Source organism: Narcine bancroftii, chromosome 2, assembly GCF_036971445.1.
Source record: "Narcine bancroftii isolate sNarBan1 chromosome 2, sNarBan1.hap1, whole genome shotgun sequence".
NCBI classification, from domain to species: Eukaryota; Metazoa; Chordata; class Chondrichthyes; order Torpediniformes; family Narcinidae; genus Narcine; species Narcine bancroftii.
Genome location: NC_091470.1, coordinates 247,460,838 through 247,473,159, shown reverse-complemented (window position 1 = coordinate 247,473,159; position 12,322 = coordinate 247,460,838). Strand labels below are relative to the sequence as shown.

Genomic DNA, 12,322 nt, shown 5'->3' with positions numbered 1-12,322 from the left:
GTCCATAATTGTCCAACTTTTTACACACTTAATTTTTCACACAAGGCTCACATGGTCACAATCGATTTTCAGGAATCAGCATAAACTTAGTTAGTGGTGGGGTGAGAGGGGTTGTGAGACAAAATTATGCCCATAGAGATATACATACCAGTGTGCGTACGGATGTGAGCAAGGAATGCCAGGGAATTGCTGCTCTTGCACACCTTCCCGCAATATTTGCAGACATTCCCTCGATTCTCCTGCCGCTCACAGTTTATCTGCTCAGTATCTTCCACAATGTACTTGTTCACTTCCCTCAGCATTTCCTCATGCTTCTGCTTAATGTGAACAAAGAGGTCCTGCTCTGAATCAAAAGGCGTGCTGCACTTCACACATTTGAAAGTGGCACCACCTTCTGGCAACTCTTCCACACTCTCCTGCTCCATCTTCTGGTGGCCCACACTGGCCAAATGCTGGTGCAGGTTACTCACGGTATAGAATGATTTCCCACACAGCAGGCAGTGGAAGTGCTTTTCCGCAGAAGGATGCTTCATGGCAATGTGGACATTCAACCCATTGACACCGTCAGCCAGGAACCCACAGTCTTCACACCGAATGCGTTTTGGGTCCTGCATCAAAGCCCCTTTGGCTTTCCTCTTCTTTGCTGTCTGTGAAGAATCTGTCTTGTAAACTGCAACAGCCCACTCGCTGGGTGAGATTCCATCAGCTACTTGGGAATCTTCACTATTGTCAGTGCATTCAGGTTTTTCAGTCCAGGACTTGTTCTTTAATCGTACAATGGAGGAATCAAACTCAAAATATTTCTGTAGTCCCTTGCCCTGGAACTCCATCTTTCTAAGGTCATCAGTGGAACTCTCAGCCACTTCCACAGTGTCACCTTCCGGGTCTTGGCTTGCTTCATTTGCATTCTTCACATCCCTAATCTTCTCCTTCAAGGCTGCTTCACCTTTGCTTTGAGGTTCTTCAGCCCAAAGAACCTGTTCACAATCAGCCTCATTTTGCCCTGGCACCTCTGCTGCAGCTGTTGCTGCAATGTCTTCATGGCTGCTCTCAACCTGCTGCACAAGTTTAACATCAATGTGATCCACATTCTTCTCAGCCTGCTGAAGATCTTTAACAACCGGAGGCCCTGGCACCTTTGCTGCATCTGTTGCTACAGTGTCTTCACACCTGCTCTCAATCTGCTGCACAAGTTTAATGTGAATGTGATCGGAATTCTTCTCAGTCTCCTGAAGGTCTGTGACAATTGGATGCCTGTCTTCATCCTGTTCTGTGCTGTAACCTTCACTATCTCCTGAGAGGGCTGAATGCTCCACTTGCACATTTATATCTGCCAAATCATTGCAATTCAAAACACTTCCATTTGGATCACCTATCTCATTTGGCCTGCTATCCAAGCTTGGGGTCTCTTTGTCTGGATTACTATCACATTTTGGTCTCTCACTTCCATGAGAACCCCTCTGACAATTATCCACTCCTCCTGCCTGAGAAGCTTCAACATTTAAATCAGCGTCATTATTTGTCATGCTAGTTTTTTGCATTGTGCCAATGTTTAAACAATTACTTGAATTGCCCTCATTAGATGCATCATGAACCTGAATTTGGGAATTTTCCAATTCCACTGATTTGACTGATACAGAATTTAAGTCTTCAGAATAACTCTCAACACCTAGGCATGTGGTATTTGAATTTAACATTCCAGGATCAACTTCAGCAAAATTCTTTGAATTGTGCGCTGTTGGCAAAGTCTCAATAAGTTCTTGGTTAACTATTTCATTTTGGAAGGATTTTCCCTTTGTTTCTATCAGCTCAAACACAGTTGCTGACTCCTTATAATCAAGAGCAACCTCATTGCTTTCTAGCATACTATCAGACTCCTGTGTAGTCTCCAAAGAAATTTCTGACACTTTCTCCCCTTCATCCTTTCTCCATTTAATTGAATAATCTTCGCTCCCTTCTTTCTGAATCCCTTCCTTTGGCGCATTGGTCACTGTGAGGGATCCAGGCATCCCAGGTTGGCCTTTGCCTTGGTTTAATTTAAGATAAGATTGACTTTTAAGCTTATGCTTTTCTGTAAAAGCGTGCCTCATCATTTCACGGATCGTGACTGCATAGTAATCACATGCCATGCAGTAGTAGTCAAAATCTTTTGTGTGTTTACGCTTAACATGCAACTCCAGAGTAGCTTGGGAATAAGCAACAAAGCCACAATATGAACAAGTAGTAGCCTGGTTTCCTTTGAGTCGCTTTGAACTGGATGAACTGCTATCTTCCTCTGTATTATTTGGTTCCACCTCAAGGACTGCCTCTGCTGCTTTTTGCTCACCCATTTGCTGTCGATTTTGTGCGGAATGAACACTCTCTAAATTGACACGAGTCCAGTTCTCAATAACTCCAGGCTGCCCCTTCACTTCAGAAATCTCCTGTTCTGAAACATTGGTATTGTGCTGAACATGGTCAACTGTTACAAGTGCAGGAGGATCACACCCAACCATTAGAGGATTATCCTTATTGTTTGGGGTTGTGCCCTGTTTGCAGATCTCCACAGGCTTGGTGACGTCTGCACGATTTTTGTGTTTCTTGGTGTTGCAATGACGGTCCATATCTCCTTTGGTCACAGTATAGTAGTTACATGCCTTGCAAAAGTAGCTGTACTGATGGCTGTGTTTCCGCCTTATGTGAATGTTCAAATTTGTCACGCTGGAAGCCAATAAACCACAATGGGGACATACTCGAGAGATATTCCCTTTCGGTCGCTCTTTTTTGATTCCTTCTGTTGATGAAATATCACTGTCTTTTTGAGTATTTTCCACATTGATCCTATCCCCTTCCGATATTTCCCAGGTTACAACAAATTCCTCTTTGGATTTGGATGGTTCAAGAACCTGAACACAGCCTTTGTCTATTTCACTATTAACATTGCCTAAAGTCCTAGTAGCCTTTATAGTTTTTTTAATATCCTGGATTCCAATGGACACCTCCTCCACACATTCCTCCACTGATGGCCCAAGATTTCTTTTCTTAGCATTCTCAATGTGTCTATGCCGTTTGATGTGCTTTTCCATAGCTTCCTTGCTAATCGTGTACAGGCTACATACTTTACAAAGAAATCGATACTCTCGAGCATGTCGGAGTCTCATGTGCTTCAAAAGCACGGTTGCTGATCGAGCTTTGTAAAAGCAGCTTTTGCACTGTAATTGAACCCTGGTGTGCGTTGAACGCCTCAGAATATTTCCTGCAACCATTCTTGCTATGGAAGGTTTCTGAGGATCTTTTAATGAGAGGCCAGACTTTGGAATGACAGGTTCGCCATTGTTATCGGAAGTGGTTTCATTTAGATTCTCTTCCCTTGAGTGTTGTTTATCATTTTGCTGCAGTGTCTTCTCCTGCAGTGGGGGCGCACATCTTGCGTGCTCCTCAGACACTTCATGGTCTGCAAGATCCTTTTCCAATGCAAAGTGCAGTCTGCAGGCTGAGCAGTAAAAGGCCAATTTATGTTCTTTGCTCATATGATCCTTCAGAGCCCCTTCATCTGAGGTCGCAAACGTGCAGAGTTGACAGTCAACTTGGGAGAAGTTTAATTGATGCCTGTTACTTTGACAATGTTTTTCAAAATCACCCTTTGTGACACAGGCATAGCCACATGGTTGGCAGTGGAAGTCCATTTCTTTTGTGTGGCGCCTCTTTATGTGGACCTCCAACCCTTTTCTGTTCTGAAACAAATGACCACAATAGGAGCAAGTGCGAAGGGCCTTGCGGTCAGCTGGGCTGAGCTTTGATTCAGGATTCTCAAGGTTGGGGGTTTTACTGTCTGCTAAGTTGACAGTTGGGAACACCAGACTATGAACCTGAGGTATGCTTTCAGTGCTCTTTTTAACTATTGTTGGTTCACAAAGAACTTCTGGTGTGGTTGTTTCACCTTCTTCATTTCCACTTGGGCAATTTATTTGAGAAGATTTCTTACTTTCCAAGTTTGCGTCAGTTCCAGTTGATGGTTCTGCATCGCCAAGTTCACCATGATTTTCAGGTTTGCCATCAAGTTGGTTGGTTGCTCTAGCAATTTTACGTTTTGATTTTACTCTTCGATTCTTTTCTCCAGGAAGGTTTCCTCTACTGCGCTGGACATCAGGAAAAGTGTCTATGCCATGAGGACGTCGGCCTCTAGCTTGGTTATCATCCATTGTCAAAATGCTTCCTTTTCCTCGAAGGTTTCGAGAGGCCCTCTGGTTCCTCACCACTTCTTGGGAAACTCGCCCCCCATTTCTCTTATACCGAGTGCATTCATATTTAGCTGTGCATTGCCTATTGCGTGGTCTCAAGCCACTGACGTCACCTTCATCAGTACACTTAGAATTTTGTTTGCCAACCTGTTCTTGGAGGAGATCCACTGGCTCCTTTTTGTTTTTTGAAGTTTTTTTGGGAGATGCTTTTCCAGCATTTCTCTCACCAAGCTCTACACATTCATCTGCTTTACTGGATGGACTTTCTTCACAGCCACCATTACCAGAGCTCTTGGATTTTTCTGAACATTTTGCACTTTTGTGGTTCTTCAGGACAGCATTCTTGCTTCTTGTTCTTCTCAAATTGTCAGGTTTCTTGCCCAAACTCAGGTCATCATCATTAATGCATTTTGTTCTCTGCACTTTTACTTTGGCACCAGATTCAGCAGGAACCCTCTTTTTAGAGAGCAAATGTATGTATCCACCCCGTGCAGCAAGATTTTTTCGGCGGAGGTGAGTCTTGCCATGGTAGTGAGTTTTCAGTAGGTTTTCATCATAACACTGGAAGCCACAGAGGTCGCAACTCAACCTTTCTTTTTGCACGTGCTTGTGTTTCAGATGTGCCTGCAAGGATGCTCCACTCTCTGCCTTGAATTTGCACTGAGGGCAAATGTGGGCTTTGGATCTTTTGGAATGATTCTCTTTAATGTGTTTGTCCAAGTCATAGCGTGAAGGCAATAACTGGCCACAAAGCCGACAGTTAAATCCATCTTTTGTACCTGCAATTGCCTTTGTGTTCATTAGCCTTTTATGGAGAATAGAAGAAAGGTGTTTTCTATGACTCTCTTTTGATGGGCTAATAACATTACAGAAATTACAGATAAAATCATTGTCAAGGAAGTGATGTTTTCTTGTGTGAATTTTTAGTGCAATTTTATTTTTTGCTGTAAAGTTGCAAGAAGGACAAGACAGAGCAGCTCCAACTTTGATCTTTTTAGCCAGATTCTGGCGACATCCCATTAGGTCTTCACTAGACCTGTCCACACCATTTGGTACTTCCCTGGTATGCCTTCGAGATGGCTTCAGATCAGAGGGCAGAGTCTCAGTCCCTGCACCCATATTGTTCCTGCGCTCCTGAGGTTCTTCCAAACAGTCAAGTTTCACCCTCTTGGCTGGAGGAGGACCTCCAGCAGGTGGCTGCTTGCTACTCTTCAACCTGGTTTTGCTTTGATGAATAGAGTCCACCTTTAGCACCAGATTGCCACTTCCTGCCAATTTTTTTGCATCCCCGTGCCTGGTAGTTACTCCTTGCCTACAGTTTTCTATTACCTCAATTTGTGAATCTTGAACAAATGCAGGTCCCACCTCCATTTGCTCTCCTTGTTCTTTGCTCTTGACTGACAGCTGATGAAAAGCAGGCCCAGAATCTTTGGATCCTTCATTTAAATCCATTGTAGCAGCCTAAGATCAGGGCACTTCACGTTGATGGCAAGGAAGATCAGTAGAGTAGACAACTCTCCTCATTCCTTATGGCCTTACCTGAAAAAGGAAGAGAAAAAAGTGATACAATTGTGATGGTAAAGTTTCAACAGAGAAAAAAAAATTACACAACACACAAGCTACACTAACCAAGATGGAAAACTTTGATAAAGTTTTATAGGGAGCTATATGGGAGCCAACAGGGGCTTAGGGGAGCTAAGGGATTTTTTAAATTTATATATAAAAACATAATACATGTAATATATTTGCTTTAAATCAATTCATCACATTTTTAATATCAGATATGCATTCAAAAGAAATATATTAATGCACCATAATAGAAAATGACAATAAATGGTCTCCACTGTGTATCTTTTTGCTCATGAGTGTCTTCATTTATAGTGCAACACTGTGTAATTATTGCAAAGTATATAATTGTTAAATTCTGAAGTAAAAAATTATGGGTTGTCAAAAGATTCAAAAAAGATTCCAACTGAAGGAAGCTGGGTACTGCATGGCCACCTATACAATACAATATTTATACAAGTGATCCCAACTGCGGAGCTGTGAAGAAATCCTGTTTAAAGGACCCATACAATTATTAGACACTGTAGCACCAATCACTCTTTTAGCAAGTGCGTTAAAAATAATGCAATGACGAATGGGACATTTGATTGAGTAAACAAGGTTAATAGAGACAAAATTTAACATAGTTGTGGTATCAAAATGCTAGAAAGGGTTATTAAACTGTGGAAGTTGACAGAGGTATCTCACACATTCATATATTCAGAGAACTGAAAACTTCTGGTTTTGCCTCAAAACCAGTCAGTTTATGTAGAATGTTGCAAACAGGAAGAACAATTATACATTATCTCCTTAGAAAAGCAGCACACCCTGATAAATAATGGGGTTAAAAAAACTCGCATCAAAGGCTCCGATTGTCACTAATCAATTAAAAGTACACAAGCACAAAGAGAGATTACAAAACCATGCAAGTGATTTGAAAACTTACAGTAACTGGGTGGACTCTGGAATCTTGATGTGGAGTTTTGATATGACACCAGGAACCCTGGCCAATTTCCACAGAGGTGTGGTGTAAAGTGTGCTGACCGGCTGCATCACAGTCTGGTGTGGGGACACCAATACCCCTGAGCATAGTCCCATTAAGAATGGCTGCTCTAAAATGCCAAAACAGGGAAACTGCCCAGAAAGTGATAAGAAAGCACTGACAGCCTACTTAATACCTCTTAAAAGGACTAGAAGTCCTTGATTGTCATGGTGAGGAGGTGTGGCATTTGTAGGCAGGTGTGTGGTGGGAACTCCAGGAGGGGTGATATTATCAACAATCTTGGTATGATTAAATTGCATCATGGAAAGCAATCAACATTAGCCTTCAGAAAACTGAGGCTTCCTACTAAGAAAGGTTAAAAACAAATGGATATGATGATGGTATTCATCGTTCATTCTGACAAGCTTTTAACAATTTGAAAGTATCAGCAACAGTTTACATTATTTTAATTAAAATATGCCTTATTGAAAAAATGGATTCATCAAACAAAGAAAGTTGGATGGTAGAAAATGCAGACATCAATCAGATGTAAAAGCTGTATTTACATGAAAAAAAGAAAGTCCAATGACATCAATAGATTGTGATGTCTCTATTATACATAAAAGAAGAAACACATTTGATTAAGGAATAAGAAAACAAATGCTACCCCACAATCACTCTGCCCTAACATCAAATTTGTTGCCTATTACAACAACCTGATTTTATGATCACCTACATTCAAAAGCAGTAAAATTCAGAAATTATGAGCTTATGATCAGCAAGTGACTGGTGTCATTGCCATTGGTCCCCCCGTTACTGGTGTCTTTGCCAATCGGTCACGTCCCCAAGATCTCCTACCAATTTTGAACGATGCACCACAGAATGTATCCTGTCCAGATGCACATCAGCTTTATACTGGAACTACTACTCTACTCAAGAACACCACACAAAAAAAAACAAAAATTGTGCACCACGCACACCAATGGTAGGTTGAAGACTGGTTGGAAACAGCTTGAGTGGCTGCCTCATTTCTGCGGAGGATATGCCATGTGGTTGTCATGAAGGAACAGAGATTTATGGAAAAGTCAACTTCACAGTATTTATCTAATGGGAAACTTTAGCTGAGTAAGAGCCTAACAAGTTTCTTCCCAACTCTAAACTTTTCCAACCTTACACAGTCTTATTCTGAACAACCAACCATCTCAAATTCCATCACACCACCAGGCCAAGATGTGAAGCTCTGGAATTCCATCCCTGAATTCCTCTGCATCTCAACCACCTTCTCATCTTTTATGGTGAAACATTTTAGGTTAAAGTATTGATCACCATGGCCTGTTTCCGCTCCGTAAATGGTTATATGGTTATGTGGAATAACATATCCTTAAATGGTTGTGTATCAAATGCTCAGACAATCATGCAAACCAAAGGCAAAACTCTATGAAAGACTTCCATTTCTGTGGCACCCTTCTCAACCACACAACATCCTGAAGTTATTTACAGTAAATAATTTTAAATCTACATAATTGCTGCACTGAAGTGGAAAGTATGAGAGCCATGTTATGCCTTGTAAATTCCTGCAATGTGGTAATGATCAGATAACTTTATTCTGATATATCAGATAACTTTAACTCCCTAATAAAAGAGAAGCAAAAGATACTCCCTTCAGAAGCACTGAGTGTCCATGGATTCACCTCCAGCACTTCTACAGCCATAAAACTCCAGTTCAAACTATTGGCAACCTGAGCTCCAGATCCAAATCTCTGATACGATTAGGAAGTCTTCAGTGCCTGAGGCTTTTCTGGAGCCCTTCTTGCCCGCAGTACCCTCTTGAATCCCGGTTCTAACAACTGGTTCCCATGAGCAAGTCTCCAGCAGCTGCAGCCTGTGTGGGTCCTTCGACGGCAAATCACCAACTGCCCGCAGCTTTGTTTGTGTCCTTCAGCCACTGAGCCCCTGGCAGTGCTTACCTTCCCTATTGGGTCATCTCCCATGCTTCTTCTTCTCAACAGGAGGTGTCCTCCCCTCTTCTGGTACCCTGCACCAGTCCACTGTTCCCCCACTGAGCCACCATATTGAGCTCAGAATTCTGCAATTGCAGGATTTTAAAAAGAGTTTCCTTTAACAGGCCGTTTAAAGTGTGTATGGAGCTGTCGACATCAGGAACGGGCAGTAGGACTCAGCAGAGCAGCACTATGTTCCCACTCCCCCAGGAGCAGCATTGCCGTTACAGCAGCACCGCCATTTTTTTTCCACATCTCTCCAAGGGATCAGCCTGAATCTCAATTTAATGCCTCTATTGGAAACTGGCTCCCTTAGTATTGCACTAGCACGCCAGTGAAAATGTGCACACTTAAATCGCTGGATTAGGACTTGAACTGAGCCATCTCCAAGCAGTCCCACTGCGCTGTTCCTCACATGGTGCCTTTTAATTTTATTTTTCTTTCATAAGTTTATCCAGCTGAAACTCTCCCTAATAAATTGGCTTCCACTATCCTTTTCAAATCACAATAATCGTCATTAAAAAGTTCTTCATATCTCAGCTCTGGTCTTTTCACCAATTATTTCTAACAAGTCATCCTTCTGCAATGAACTGCCTCAGATCGGCCTGAGGAGTCACGGGCTCAATTCTCGACTATGCACCTCAAACCCTAACCTGCTGACTCAGTGTCAAGAATGAAACCAAATGAATCTCAGCTTACTCTATAATCAGAGGAGGATAGGGGACAAGGGATGTTGGGACAGAATTTTTTTCATCTTCAGATGTGGCCTACAGCATCCCCTATAGTTTCAGGAAATTGCTGCAAGCGTCCAAACATGATGCCACCCATCAAAATCTTGTTCAGTCCTATGTTCAAAAGGGATTAAATCTTACTTGTAAAATAGTTAATACATTTGAAATAGTATGCAAAAAAATTGCAGTGAATGGAGTAATAATTCAAATAAGTGTTGTTAACTGGTAGAAGAGTTGTGTGCTCTGAGCCAGAGTTGGTGAGACAGATGATGAGATGTGTCCTTCAGCATATTAGTATTTATATTGCAAATTGCTGAGTTGGTGGAAAATATAATTGATTCCTTAAAACTAAATGTCTTACAGTAAAATCTGGTGAGTGCAAAATAATGAAGAGAGATTGAGACTAGGAAGAGAGCAACTGAAAACTATAAATTTGTTAGGTACAGTTATAATTGATAAAGATATGGCGGACAGAATTAAGGCTGACCACTAGGTCCTGTAGCAATACAGGATCAAAGGGCTGAACAGCCCTCCTGCTGTCTTAGCTCCCCAAAATATCTCTTCACCTCATCTTACTTTATTGATTGAATTAGCCCTGAAGGAAGCTAGGGTTTGTGTAAACTGCAGAGATGGACGTACAGTATATTGTGGAATCTCAGAGCGTCACTGGAAAATTAGTTTAGAGGTGCAAGCATTTAAAGATTACTTCATACATTGTTGGGGTTCCTCCCTCTTCAAAAGAGGAATATGATCGATGCCCCAATAGAATTATCCAATAATATAACACGTTTCTTTACAGATGTGTTTTCATTGTTGTCAGGATTCAGAATAGGGGATTCAGGAGAACCTTCTTTACCAAAATAGTGAAATGTGAAACTACCCACCCCCACCCCAAACACTTGAAGAGAAGCATTTCTTGGTAATCTGAATAAATGTGAGATAAGGAAGGTTGAAGACTTGTAGGAAACAGCTTGAGTGGCTGCCTCATTTCTGCGGAGGATATGCCATGTGGGAAAACACTAACGATACATGGTGCTTGTCATGAAGGACCAGAGGAGATTTATAGAAAAGTCAACTTCACAGTATTTATCTAATGGGAAACTTTAGCTGAGTAAGAGCCTAACAAGTTTTTTCCCAACTCTAAACTTTTCCCACCTGACACAGTCTTAATTTCTGTGCTCTTACAATTCTGACCAACCAAGCATCTCAAATTCCATCACACCACCAGGCCAAGATGTGAAGCTCTGAAATTCCATCCCTGAATTCCTATGCATCTCAACCACCTTCTCATCTTTTATGGTGAAACATTTTAGGTTAAAGTATTGATCATGTGGAATAACATATCCCTAAATGGTTGGGTATCAAATGTTCAGTTCTTAAGACAAGACCACAACACATAGGAACAGAAATAGGCTTTTCAGTCTATCAACTCTGCCCAACCACTTAACCATGAGTTGATCCATTTTCCCTATTTAGCCCCATTACCCGACTTTCTCCTGACAATCTTTGATGCCTTGGCTAATCAAGAACCTATCAGTCTCTGCCTTAAATACACACAATTACTTGGCCTCCACAACTGCCTGTCGCAACAAATTCCACAGATTTACTATGGCTGAAGAAATTCCTCCTCATCTCTGTTCTAAGCAGACACCTTTCAATCCAGAAGTTGTGCCCTCTTGTCTAAATTCTTCCACCATGGGAAACTACCTTTCTATATCATCTCTGTCCATGTGTTTCAACATTCAAAATGTTTCAGTGAGATCCCCCTCATTCATCCTAAATTCCAATGAGTACAGGTCAAGAGCAGTCAAACTCTCCTCATATAACCCTTTAAATCCTGGAATCATCCTTCTGAACCTCCTCTGAACCGTCTCCAATGTCAGCACATTATTTCCTAAATGAGGATCCCAAAACTACTAACAATACTCCAAGCATGGTCTCACCAGTGCCTTACAAAGCCTCAATATCACATCCCTGCTCTTAGATTCTTTTCTTCTTGAAATAAATGCCAGGATTGCATTTGCCTTCATTAATGACTCAACATGCAAATTTACCTTCAGGACATTCTGCACAAGAACTCCTCAGTCCTTTTGCATCTGGGCATTTATAATTTTCTCCCCATTTAGAAAATAGTCTGCCCATTTATCTTTTTTTTAAATTTTTATTTATTAGTATCTTTCAAACATTTCAAATAAACTTGCAATATCGTTACATATTAGATACGAAATAATTTTCAATTTTCACCCCCCCACCCCTAACCCCTGAAGATAGAAGAAAAAGATAATTATAACCACATTAATAATACCATAATACATTTCTTGATGAAAGTACCATATATTTAGGGGAGGAATTGGATTAGGTCTGAATTAGTCGAAATTCATAAATATCATAAATAGCTCCCAAATTTGACAAAATTTATCATAATCATCTCATATTATAAATATTTTTTTCTAATGAGAGACAATATTTTATTTCATTAAACCATTCTTCTATTTTTACATTACTTTCCATTTTCCACATTTTAGCTACACAGTTTCTTGCTATTGCTATTTCTAGACTCAAAAATCTTTTTATATTTATCTAGTTCCAACTTAATATCTTCATCACATATATTACCCAACAAAAAATTCTTGGATCTAATTTAACCATTTTTAATACCTCGTCTAACATAACACAATTCTTTTCAGAAATATTTCACCTTTTCACACAACCATACTGAATGCAAGAAATTACCAACCTTTTTTATACATCTAAAACATTGAGTAGAAAAATTTAGGTTAAATTTATTCAGCTTATAGGGTGTGTAATACATTTGATATAAAAAAAATTATTGAACCATTTAAT

The 12,322-nt window shown here is 40.7% G+C and overlaps 1 protein-coding gene across 5 annotated transcripts in view; it reads right to left on the bottom strand.

Annotated features, from left to right (window-relative positions):
- znf407 (zinc finger protein 407) overlaps window positions 1-12,322 on the bottom strand; it is a 589,445-nt gene that overhangs the window by 499,491 nt on the left and 77,632 nt on the right. For all 5 annotated transcript variants that reach the window (XR_011352118.1, XM_069920758.1, XM_069920760.1 and 2 more), the window contains one exon: window positions 149-5,759. Coding sequence is in view for 4 of the 5 variants with exons in the window: in XM_069920758.1 (XP_069776859.1) it covers window positions 149-5,672 (5,524 nt within the window). In the remaining variant the exon portion in view is untranslated. The remainder of the gene's footprint in view (window positions 1-148; window positions 5,760-12,322) is intronic.